This window comes from Bolinopsis microptera, chromosome 3 (assembly GCF_026151205.1).
Source record: "Bolinopsis microptera isolate Bmic1 chromosome 3, MBARI_Bmic_1.0, whole genome shotgun sequence".
Lineage (NCBI taxonomy): Eukaryota > Metazoa > Ctenophora > Tentaculata > Lobata > Bolinopsidae > Bolinopsis > Bolinopsis microptera.
In genome coordinates, this window is record NC_087074.1 from 8,041,095 (window position 1) to 8,054,200 (window position 13,106).

The window sequence follows — 13,106 nt, forward strand, 5'->3', positions numbered from 1 at the left end:
GATTGATTGGATCCCATATTCTTAGAAAGTATCTTACAATGATCACTACCATGTACCATTACCACGTTCACTGAGAAATGGTTTACTGACATGCTGAAATCGTTAAATACTTAAAAGAGTTACTTAAAATCGTGGTATGAAGTAGGTCGAACTACTTCACTGTGTTAAATACTTTAACGGTTAAAGTATTTAACACAGTGAAGTAGTTGTAGTGAACAGCGGATTTTGTCGTTCTGAACGCATGTTCCGGTTTTTTTTAGCGAACGTTATTGAACGTTAGTGAACGTCAGTGATTATCAAAAATACAAATATATGCCAATTTTTGAGATGTTATTTTATCAGACTGATAATTATCAATTTTACAGACTGATATAAAATGAGGCAATCCTATTTGTGTGCATAAAATATTAAAACATTAATATTGATATTATGATTATCAATAAGTTACAAGATATAAACAAAAAAATAGTAGTAGATATAAACTGGTAATGTCACTTGAATTATTCTTTGACATGAGAATTGTCCATGAATCGTAGGCTTGCATTTATGAAAATCAAGTCTCTCTGCTTGTCTACTGTCAGTCTATTTCTCTTTTTATTGACGATCCAATCGAACAAACTCCAGTTGGTCTCGCAAGGAGAAGCAGAACTTGACTGGGAGAGAGCTCGGATCGATAGCGCCTGCAATTCCGGGACCTCACAGCCTAAATTGTTCCACCATGAAACAGGGTCATCTTCTTTCACATTGAACTCTGCAACCTCCCTTGAAAATAGCCCTCGCTTTTCTCTGTAAAAATTGTACTGAGACAAGATATTTTTCTTGGTGTCTCGATCGTACCATTTGTCTGTAACGTCTAAGAATTCCTTCCACACATCTTGATTTATGTTTGGGTCAAAGCCCTAGTATGCAGGGTGGACAGAGAAAACCACAGAGTGAATTGGCGAGTGCAATTCGTTCCATCTCTTATTCGCAAGTTTTGTCTCTTGTGGGTTCTATCCCGAAACACAAAATTTGCTATATATTCACAGTAAACAGATAATATTTGTAGTAAATCAGACCTATAAAGCCAACCGGAATCTTATAGCTATTATCAGAGAGTCTTAATTTAAACACTATTATCGGCTCCAGTATCGCAATACTAGAGGAGCCATCTAGTCTGTTCTAGAACATGGCGGTTGGCTGGGAATGCTTCTACACGCGTGTGCGTCGCGCGAGAGAGTATATTTCTGACTTTGTCGCCATGAGCCAATGATCACACAATGTATTTGGGCAATTCCACGGTAAGGTTCCACTTGGTGAAAATGAAAAATGTTAAGATAGGCACCTAATTTTGGTTAAAATATGTTCATTAGACTATTAACCTTACAGGTCAACAAAAGTTTTTTGTTTCATATTGCATTAACTTTTGATTTTTCTCATTCAAAGGAACACTACTCGGAAATTTTAAAAATCATTCAAATTTTCAAAGGGCCATAGTTTGGGTATGCAGCAATATTTCTCTATGAAATTCCATACACTTAAGCATAGGCATAAGAATGAGAGCTATGCAAAGTTTCAAAACCGTTGCTCAAATACTTTTTCTAAAAAATTTCCACAAAGATGGTGTCGCGTCCGTCACAAAATTAAGCAAAAAAGTTTTTTCAGAGCCACATAGTGCTATTTATATTCAAAAAACCACTGTAACCTATCTCTTCTGAAGGTAAGGGAGTACCGTAGAAATTATCAGACTTGTATCTTTTAAGAAAAAATTTTTGGAAGGGGGGTCCCAACTTGTCGCGTCCGTCACATTTAAAAAAAATGTTCCAAAAAATATTTTAACAGACTTTAAATGCATTTTTGTTAAAGCTGAGACCGTCCTTAACAAAACATTGTTGTCAAATCGAAAATTGGACAGAAAATGACTGAGTTATGTATAATTTTGTATATGCCCATATATGGGCTTACGGCTCACTTTTAGCCATTTTTATCCATATTTCCATTATTTTGACTAAAACCAAGACAAATTGAAGTCAAATAAGGTTTGACTATGTTGACTAGACTATCAAATAACATCATATGCAATTCAATAATTAAATTTACTGAGTTTTGCCATTTTATTTGCCTTAACCTTTTTCAGGGGTAAAAGGCACAAAAAATGGACTTTACCCTATTTTTGCATATTTTTGAAGTAAAAATTCAATATCTTCCACATTTTAAACACTAAAGTAATGAAACTTTTGGGAGATGGTCTCAACAGTGTGATGTGTTGAACAGAGATGAATGTTTTACCAGAGTTATAAATTTGTTCAAGTAGAGAAATAATTGCTGCCCCTAGATTGATACCCTAGCGTATGCCCAAAATGGACGATTTTGGCTATTGCAGACCTCGTGGAAGTACTTGCGGCCTAAAAATTGGCATAAATATAGAATGAAGGTCACTGAACAAGATAAAAGTGTCAAATAGAAGATTTGGAGAAATTGAAAAAAAACGTGTGTCCGTCACAGTCACGTCCGTCACAATTTGAAAATGGCGCCACGCAACTAAAAACTGAGCAATCTCCAAAAAAATGGTATCTCAGAAATCACTAAACCTTTTTCTATCACTGCATGTCCAAATAAGAGATAATAGATAACGTTTTGAGATAGATTTGGGTACCTTCTGAGTAGACACCCAAAAAAAGTGTCATATCTAAGTCGCGTCCGTCACAGGGGTGCTATCTCAGAAAGTAATAATGGTAGGGGTCTGAAATTTTCACACAACCTATAGAAAGGTTAAATGTGGACTAATAAATAGTTTAAACTGATAAAGAAGCAACATCCTGAGCAAAACATTCGTTTGAACTTTAAAAAATGGCATAATCGTGGTGTCCGTCACGGTGGAATTGCCCATAATTTACTACGTTCAGAACGTGATATGAGTTTTAGTGAACGCATGTACAGAAAATATTTAATGAACGTTCCGTACGTACACTACAACTAAAGTTAAACCGCATAACTTATCAGACGGTATGACCAAAATATCTAATAAATCGCAATCTGTCAATAAAATAAGCATTTGATCAAGCATCTACGTCATCACCATCTAATATTCGACCACCATAAATTTAAAATATCTAATAAAAAATAAATCGACTACTGCCACGAAGGGTTTGGCGTTAACAGTAGTGTCACTGTCTGGCTCATATGCTCATGGACCCAACTTAATTCATTTATACCCTATATTGATAAGGAAACGCTTATCTGGTAAAACCCACGTTCTTGCTCAATCAGTTCAACGTGCGTCCTGGTACTACTACTCTGCTAGAGATTCAACGTCATTCAGCATTCATTTAGTTTTGAAATTTTGTTCATAGATTTAATCTTAACTTTCCTTAACCATGTTAAGTTTCAGTCTGATCTTGATGTGAATCGTTAGCCAGTCGTTTAATTTAAAATCTACTTGAGTATATCAGGAAGAAGTGAAAATTTAATAAAAATGAAGTAATACGTTTTTGCTCTCACTCTTACCCGCTGGTTGCTAGGCTGGTCAGAATCCTCAACTTCGTCCTGTTTTCCATCCTCCGCTGCTTGTTGAACATTCTGTTTGTCAGTTTGGCTGTTCGTTATTTTGTCATCAGTAGCCTCCTGCAATTCCTCTTCGTAACCTTCCAACACTCCACTCTGTTCCCCTGGTTCATCTTCTTTTTCATCAGCAATATAGTCCTGATCTAAAACAATCATAACGTTAATTGGTGACACCAATTTTATCAAAAATCTGCGACATTTTATTTTCACAACCGCGCCGATCATCCCACGACCATTCGTCCTCGTACAATTTTAGCAGAAATAAAGTAAGCAAGCATCGTGCAGCCAACCTGTCTTCTGCTCAGTCGTATCCATAACTTCTTTGTCATACGCTTCCCCTTCCTCTGTGTGTTCGAAGACATCCGTATCCTTTACCTGTAGTGAAATAACCATATGAAATTATGCTAAAAATAAAATAAAATTGGGGAAATTTGTCGCGAGTTCACCAATTTGACAAAATGGTCAACAAAATGCCAAATGGTCAATAAAATGATATCTTAATAAATTGGCGGCCACGAAATTTTTTTACTGGTTTTTAAAACTGAATTATCAGAAACATCGGGGTAAAAAATGGGTTATCCTTTACCTGGCGGAAAAATAACCATATGAAATTGTTCTCAGGATAAAATAAAATTGAGAAAATTTGTCGCGAGTTTGTCAATTTGACAAAATTGTCATTAAATAATATCTCAATAAATTGCTTCGTTGGTGGCCATTTCCAATTAATGGCATTTGGACACTCAAATAAAAGAAACATCGGGGTATAAAAAGGGGTATTTGAAAAACGAGGTTCACCTCAGCGTTGGAAGATTCACGGTCCTCTTTTATTTTTGGCAAAGTCTTGGCCCGCTTCGCGGATTTGCTCTCTGACATTTGCTTTTTCTCATTCTCGCGATGTCTTTTTCCTAAATCAGCGGGATCCGTCTCATCACTCTTATCATGGCTGCTCTCGCCTAAAAGTTTTTTATTGAATTTTGACTGACATAAATGTATCCATAGTAGGTTGTTGCTAAAAACCAATTAACTGCCATCTCAAGATAGTGGCCGCTGAAGTACTGATATTACAACACGAGCTGTCCGATATAAATTATCTCTGGCTAAAACTAACCGGCAGCGTCAGCTGATTGACCCTGGTTCTGGTCATCCTGTCCACCTGATTGCTGTTCAGCATCAACACCTCCCTGTGTACTTTCTGTCTCCGCTTGTGGATCGGGTGCTGCCTCGCTGTGATCCGTTGGTACACTCGCCCCAACCTTCTCCGTTTCCTGATGTAAAATTAAGTTGAACCCTATTATAGCCCTATCACTTCAGGTTAAAATCACAAACAATTAAAATAACGGTTGATTTTGGTGGCTGAAGGAACGGATTTTACCTCGTTGGTTTCATCTGGTTGGTCTTCTTGCTCCTCGGCTATGTCATCAATCTCCCCCTCCTCTACACCCTCTTCCTCTTGATCATCTCCACCCTCTTCAACCTCTTCCATGTCAACGTCACCTCCTTCGTTATCCTGGATAATCAATGAGGAAATCGAATAAACAGTGGTTTATGGCAATACAAATTACTAATTTAAAAATAAAATAAAACTCCTGAACACTTAAAAAAGCAGCTTCTTTTGTGCCCTACAAACCTGTTGGTCCTCCAACCCCTCCATGTCATCTGGGAGGTCCTCAACTTGAGGAGGATTTTCATCGTCGGGTTGCCCGGAAGCTTCGGGATCCGGAACATCATCTTCCGGGTTATATTCCTCAGCTTCAACGTCATCTTCCTGCTGTAGCTCCTGGTCTTCAGTTTCTAAAGAAAAAGGTTTGATATAAAGCTCCATATTTGAGAAATTAAAGGAGAAATTAGATGTCGACAAGGACAAATGGATTCGGATTATATGCATTTCAATATCAAATAACTGTACTTCTTTTGTGCTTTGGATTCTAATCCACAGTCAGCGGTTCTTTTGCTGACTTTTTTATTATTAAATAATTGTTTTATTAAAAAAGCGACGTCAAAGACGTAAACACTTCACGCACACTCTCAAAACTAGCGCTAACTATCAGGTTCGACACGACGACACTATATCAGGTGGCCAGTTATAGTTCTCGCTAGTTAGCACTGCCACTAGTTTACCTGATAGTTAGAGCTAGCGCTACGACTAACTAGCACTAGCCATCACGTTTAGACAATCGCAAAATAACCAAGTCAGCAAACCTTTTTCGCCGGATTCATGATCCAAGTCATCGTCTTTTGCGACCATTTCATCTTGCTGCTCACTTTGAGCACCTTTGTCCGCTTCAGCTTCGGAGTCAGGCTGCAATTTTAGCTTTTTAGGGTTTTAAATTTTAAATATTATTATATACAAATCCAGCTTCAAACGAATGCTATTAAATTAAAATTTAAATCCATCGCAAACGATTTCGTTATGACGTCAATACTCGATGTATGTTCAATTTTACGACAATTCACATAATTATCTCAACTTTTAAAAATAGATAGTATTTCCCTAAGCAGTTATAGTAGCCTTGGTTTGACGTCAATTGAATCGTCAAAGCAATATTTAACCCACCCAATCTTTGTAGACTGTTTTATTTTCACTACCTATTAGTTCAAAATAATATGAAGTGAGCTTCAAAGTTTCCAGTTGATTTTCAGGGCGAATGTCGTTCTAGGCATCTCTAAGGTGGTTTGTGTGGTCTTAGAGTTCGATCGAGTGTTCTGATATATCGGCTAAAATGACCTAACTAAAATTCGAGCATGCCAGACGTACTATTCAATTGCGGCGGCTGCAGGATCACACAATTTGCTGTCTATTTTAATTTGTATGCACTGTTGTGTAGAAAATGCAGAAGAGTGGGGCCCAAGATCATCACCGATATGGACTTTGCAGATGATATAGCACTTATATCTGAGGACATGGACAAAGCTAACGAGTTCCTGCTCCGAGTAGAATCGGCGGCAGCGAGCGTGGGGCTTCACATAAACGAAAGCAAGACCAAGTTTATGACATTGAATATGGAGGATCGATCTAGCGACCTCCGAAGTCGATCTGGGAAAGCCATAGAAAATGTGGATGATTTCATCTACTTAGGCTCCTGGACTGAGAGCACAGATAGGGAGACAAGGGTTAGAAAGGGAAAGCATAGGGTGCCCTACATAGACTGAAGGATATCTGGAAATCCAAAATATCAAAGAGCTTACAAATTAGATTGTTCATAGCGGCTTGTGAGTCAATACTGCTCTACGGATCAGAAACCTGGACACTGACAAAGGCTCAAGAAAAAAGTTTGGACGGGACATACACAAATATGCTGCGTATGGTGCTGGATATCTCATGGAAGGACAAGGTCAGCAATATAACTTTGTATGATAGTCTACCAAAGCTGTCAAACAAGTTACGAAGCAGGAGACTAAAAATAGCGGGACACTGCATCAGACATCCTGAGCTACTTGCCAGTGATTTAGTGTTATGGGAACTTATGCATGGTAGAGCACAGCAAGGCCGACCACTTGAAAAAGCTACTTGTCTATGTTACTGAAGGAAGTTGGGACAAACTCTAAAGAGGAACTGCGAACCCTGATGCGGGACAGGGATGTATGGAGGGGGTTATCTGGCGTAGATCGGACTTAGTTCCGACATAGTAGTAGTAGTAGTAGTAGTGTTGTGCATAATTTTGCTATATAGACATGTTAATATTTTGATGTTGAGGATAATGATAATACTAGTAACCCTATTAAAAGGCACGTTGTTGTTAACGTTGTAACACAAAAAAATTATATAAGCCCTTTTTGGTTAGGATAATTCATAATCGTCTCATTCTCTACTTCAATCAGGTGATAAGATATCGCCTAAATACGGCGGGCACGGAAATGTTTACATTGTCACACTATAAACATGCGACGAATTTAATATAAACGTGGACCCCTTGCTACTGTGTTTGACCAAATTTGTGAAAGCCCAGTTGATAGGATGGGTACATATATGACAATAACCTACATATTCGACGACCTTTTCCGATAAAAGGAGCCCCAGGTCAATTCCGTCAAACATTCCAGAAATACATGAGGAATGTTTAGAACAGCCCCGCACCCTGACAATAAATGCTGAGTAGTGTAGCAACCTTATGACCTGGATTTGTTGTACAACCTTGCAGTATTCATGGCGGGTTTTTACAGTATGGCGACCACGGTGTTTTCTTAAACAATTTAAGTAATCTTAAGTTTTTGAGATAATTAGCCTTCAATAACTCAATAATAATAATGAGATTCTGTTATGACTGGAACTAATATATACACACGAAATTCAGGATGACGAACTGAACAATCCGTCCGGATTCACTGACTTACCAGTTTTTCCTCGTTTTCACCGAAAGTTTCAGATTTTTGTTTGTCCTCCGGATTGTCAACGTCCCCCATTTGTTCATCATCTTCACCTTCTTCTGAAAATACAGAAGTATAGCCGGTACGCAAGAGCCCGAAACAAACCCTTGCCACCTCGGCATTATTTTACTTTAGCAATGGACCATACTTTCATATTGGACCATATTTTTTTTGAAATAATCTTTGAACATTAGAGAACCATTAGAGATCAACATGAAATGATTTAACACACGAATCAGTTAATGGGAAATTTAATGCATTTTTCTGCAGTCACTGTGCAGTGTCTGCACAAAATTCAACCCCTACTTTATTGACGATAGGTAAAAATAGCGAGAGCCGAGAAGCTAACATTTGGATCGAATATAACAGTATTTCCACGCAGATAAAATTAGAATACATTAAGTGATTCGAAAAACGCCAAACCTTGGTCATCATCGCCACTATCCTCTCCTTCTTCATCCCTCTCCACATCACCTAGGGCACCCTCAAAATCATCCTCCATTTCTAGACCCTCTTTTTCTTCGGCAACATCGTCCTGCTCTTCTTTTTCCTCATTTCTTGTGCCCTCAACCTTGCCGGGAGAATTTGTTAAGGTACTACTATTCTCCTGTATTATGTTTTTTCAATTATTGGTCAATCAATCCGAATTTTACGTCAAAAAGGGGGGGATGCAACGTCAATTAATGTCAATTAATGTCAATTAATGTCAATTAATGTCAATTAATGTCAATTAATGTCAATTAATGTCAATTAATGTCAATGTCAGTTTTGCAAAATTTTGGAATACTGACATTAATTGACACGATATTTGTCGACCAGAGATTATGTAGTTCTACCATATTTTTAGCACTTTAGAACGTTTATATCATCAATTTATTCACTACTATCACATATGGAAATGTGAAATGTGAAAAAAATTCAGATCATTAAACAATAAAACTAAAATAATACGGTTTTCCGAAATTTAATTTTCTTAAATGGGCGTGGCCATCCAAGGGCGTGGTTCTCAACATCATCAGAACTTAAAACCCACATTAAACGAAATGCCTTCATGACATTTATATTTGAATAACGAATCTTAAACAGCTAGCATTACTCCTTCATACTAAAAAAGCCGATTCTAGATATTTTACCTGTATAAGAAACCAATAAAATATGGGCGTGGCCGGTGGGGACCGAAGATGGAAGAGTTTGAAGCTGAAATTTTTTTGGTGGTCTTTGAACCTAAGGATCAACAGATAAGAACATACTCATAATTATTCAAGGACATTTTGTTTTTTGAACCGGGGGGGGGGGGGGGGGGGGGGGGGGAGTAATGACTACCAATGGAGACTTTTGGGGACTAATGGGGACTAAAAATCATGGGGACTAGAGGTCAACTCGTTGACGTAATTCACCATTTGTCCCCATAAGTCCCCAGAATTTTTGACAGTTATTCATGGTTTTCAAGTTAGTTTAATAACGATACGATCGAGATGTTTTGTCCAAGATAAGAGTAGGATAAATCTGACTTAAAAGTAAAATGATAAGCCCGGTTGTAATGTGTTCTACCACTGTACTAGTCAGTTCAAATTGAGGTTAATTGAAGTTTAGCTCTCGTGAAGGTAGAAGTAGCCGACTCGCTGAAAAATCATGAATTAACCCTTCGACTTACCCTCCTAATACACTTAAAGATGTTAGATGATGGGTGAATGAGTATTTATAACAGCCGTTCTGTGAACAGACTTGGGTGATCTTTATTTTAAGCACTGACAAGCACTCTTTTGTGAATATTCCATAAATGATCGTCAAAAACAAAAGAAACCAACGCCAATTTCAAATTACTGAGCATATCATTTCAGACAAATCAATACAAAAGTAATAAGAAAAATTGATAGGGGGGGGGGGGGGGGGCCAACGCCCCAAAGGGCCCCGATTTCTAGGGCCCTTTTCGGATTTTGAATATGTGTTCATGTTGGGGCCTTTTGGGGCCCTAGAATTAACTTCAATTTCATCAAGTTTGATATATGCTAAGTGCTTAAATGATATTATCTGACTACTTGCACAGTACTTTTATGTTTATTTGAGTGTATTTGGCCCAGTGGCTTAGTTGGTTAATCTGCTTGTCTACTGGCCCTGACGTTGCGAGTTCGAATCCCAGTTGGGCCAAGATTTCAAAATTGATGGGCAGCCGTCACTCACCAAACCATGGTGTGAATGGTAGTGGCTCTCATTAGAGCTGCGAAAATAACACGAGTGCATATGCCAGGGGTTGCGTCCCGACTATGCTGCAGGGAAATCTGTACCGAAAGGACCGTGGCCGCACCGCAAAAAAAAAGGAGATCGGCCCCTCGATCCTAGCTTGCTAGGTTCGCCATTGTTGTTGTTGTTGTGTTGTTGTGTTGCACAGTACTTTTATGTTTATTTGAGTGTATTTACATGGAGATTATGGTCCATAAACACTATCAAATAGTGGTCAGGGTCAAAAGGCCCCAAAAAGCCCCGATTTCTAGGGCCCTTTATGGATTTCGATATGTGTATTGTGTGGGGCCTTTTGGGGCCCTAGAATTAACTTCAATTTCATCAAGTTTGATATATGCTAAGTGCTTAAATGATATTATCTGACTACTTGCACAGTACTTTTATGTTTATTTGAGTGTATTACATGGAGAATGTGGTCCATAAACACTATCAAATAGAGAAAAGCAATGATCTAACAGGGTGGAACTATCTAATTTAATGTTGTACCATATTGCATATTAGGGGGGGGGGGGGGGGGGGGGACTTAAGCTCTGATCTCTACCCGTGCTGTCAGTCTGAACTTCCAAGGAAGAGGAGGACTGAGGAGGAGGAGGAGGACTGACGTGCAGGAGGAAGACTGGGGACTGAGGAGGAGGACGGAGGAGGAGGACTGAGGAGGATAAGGAGAACTGAGGACTGAGGAGGATGAGGAGGAGGAAAAGGACTGGAGAGGAGGAGGAGAAGAAAGACTGAGGAGGAGGAGGAGGACTGACGAGGAGGAAGACTTAGGAGTAGGAGAAGGAGGAGGAGAACTGAGGAGGAGGACTGAGGAGGAGACTGAGGAGGAGGAGGACTGATGAGGAGGAGGATGATGAGAAGGCTGACGAGTAGAAGAGGACTGGGGACTGAGGAGCAAGAGGACTGAGGACTGAGGAGGAGGAGGAGGACTGAGGAAGACTGAGGAAGACTGAGGAGGACGAGAACGAGGACTAGGAGGATGAGGACGAGAACTAAGGACGAGGACTAGAAGGATGAGGACGAGAACTAAGGACGAGGAGGAGGACGACTGAGGAGGAGGACTGATGAAGAAGAGGACTGGGGGAGGACTAAGGAGGAGTGAAGAGGAGGAGGAGGAGAAGGAGACTGGGGGAGGATCAGGAAGAGGACTGATGACGAGGATAAGGAGGAGGAAGAACACTGATGAGGAGGATGACGAGGAGGACTGAGGATGAGGAGAGGAGAAGGAAGACTGGGGGAGGACTGATGAGAAGGAAGAGGAGAAGGAAGACTGGGGCTGGACTGATGAGAAGGAAGAGGAGGAGGACTGAGGAGGAGGAGAAGGAGGACTTAGGAGTAGGAGGAGAAGGGGGACTGGGGACTGAGGAGGAGGAGGAGGATGAGGAGGAGGATGAGGACTGACAAGTAGGAAAAGGACTGGGGACTGAGGAGGAGGAGGAGGAGGAGGGCTGACGTGCAGGAGGAGGAGGAGGAGGACTGAGGAAGAGGACTGAGGAGGATGAGGAGGACTGAGGACTGATTAGGATGAGGAGGAGGAGGAGGAAGACTGAGGAGGAGGAGGAGGACTGACGAGGAGGAAGACTTAGGAGTAGGAGAAGGAGAACTGAGGATGAGGACTGACGAGTAGGAGAAGGACTGGGGACTGAGGAGAAGGATTTTTGGCAAGGTTGGGATAGACTTGATGTCGTGAGGCACAGCGTTATACAAATCAGAGGCCACTGAAGGGAAAGAATGAAACCTCATGGTGTTGGTGCTTTTGTATTTTGATCCGCCAAGAGGACGAAGACATGTAACTCCTCTTCTTTGAGAGTGTTGGAAAGTAATGTTTACACTGTTGGGAATCTCACCGTAGTAAATTTTCCAGACAAGGATGATCGTGTACCTTTCGCGGCGGCGCTGTAGGAAGTAGAGATCAAGCTGCTTCAGGCGCTCCCAGTAGCTAAGATACTTGTATCCTGCTATTTTTGCAGTGAATGAGCGTTGGATCGACTCAATCATGAATATGTCACACTGGATGAGGAGGAGGAGGAGGAGGAGGAGGAAGAGAAGGAGGAGGAGGATGAGGAAGAGGAGGAGCAGGAGGAAGAGGAGGAGCAGGAGGAGGAGGAGGAGGAGAAGGAGTACTGGGAGTAAGACTGAGGGGGAGGAGGGGGAATGAGGACTAAGGTGGAGGGTGAGGAGGACTGAGGAGAAGGACTGATAGGGAGAAGGAAGAGGAGAAGGAGGAGGAGAAGGAAGAGGAGGAATGAGGAGGAGTAGGAGGAGGAGGAGGAGGAGAAGGACTCAGGAGGACTCAGGAGGGGGACCCAGGAGGAGGACGAGGACAAGGACTAAGGACGAGGTCGACTATGAGGAGGACTGAGGAGGAGGACTGATAGGAAGAAGAAAGAGGAGGAGAAGGAGGAGGAGAAGGAAGAGGAAGAACGAGGAGGAGGAGGAGGAGGAGGAAGAGGAGGAGGAGGAGGAGGAGGAGGAGGAGGAGGAGGAGGAGGAGGAGGAGGATGAGGAGAAGGAGGAGGTGGACTCAGGAGGAGGACTCAGGAGGTGGACTCAGGAGGTGGAGGAGGATGAGGAAGAGGAGTCAGGAAGAGGACTGAAGAGGAGGAGGACTGAGAAGGATCGGAGGAGGAGGAGGACTCAGGAGGAGGAGGACGACTAAGGAGGAGGAGGACTTATTATATAAATAGTCAGTTTCAAATTGTTATTTGACGTATAATCGATATAATTTCTTGGTATTTCTGCTACTCTAGTAGCAGGGAGGTGTTACTCTAGTAGCAGGGAGGTGTTGGGTGCTGCACTAATAACCCTCAGACGAGAGTGCACCTCGGGTACTGAAAGTATTAGGAGCTTCTTGTTTAGCTCAAATCAACCATATCCATATACAAGTTAGGATGCAACATTGAGTATAATATATTGCTTAGTTATTGAGAGATTCATAAAATACAGTTTTTTAAACCTCA

The 13,106-nt window shown here is 40.9% G+C and overlaps 2 protein-coding genes across 2 annotated transcripts in view; both read right to left on the reverse strand.

Moving 5' to 3' along the window:
• The window catches only part of LOC134812251 (2-oxoisovalerate dehydrogenase subunit beta, mitochondrial-like), a 704,467-nt gene that overhangs the window by 444,009 nt on the left and 247,352 nt on the right, over window positions 1-13,106 (reverse strand). The window lies entirely within an intron of this gene.
• The window catches only part of LOC134813150 (midasin-like), a 105,596-nt gene that overhangs the window by 13,609 nt on the left and 78,881 nt on the right, over window positions 1-13,106 (reverse strand). Inside the window, exons 58-66 of the mRNA XM_063820835.1 lie at window positions 8,332-8,479; window positions 7,876-7,967; window positions 5,743-5,842; window positions 5,171-5,334; window positions 4,916-5,050; window positions 4,652-4,808; window positions 4,339-4,496; window positions 3,834-3,918; window positions 3,487-3,686 (exon numbers count right to left, since the gene is read on the reverse strand). Coding sequence (XP_063676905.1) covers window positions 3,487-3,686; window positions 3,834-3,918; window positions 4,339-4,496; window positions 4,652-4,808; window positions 4,916-5,050; window positions 5,171-5,334; window positions 5,743-5,842; window positions 7,876-7,967; window positions 8,332-8,479 — 1,239 coding nt within the window. The remainder of the gene's footprint in view (window positions 1-3,486; window positions 3,687-3,833; window positions 3,919-4,338; window positions 4,497-4,651; window positions 4,809-4,915; window positions 5,051-5,170; window positions 5,335-5,742; window positions 5,843-7,875; window positions 7,968-8,331; window positions 8,480-13,106) is intronic.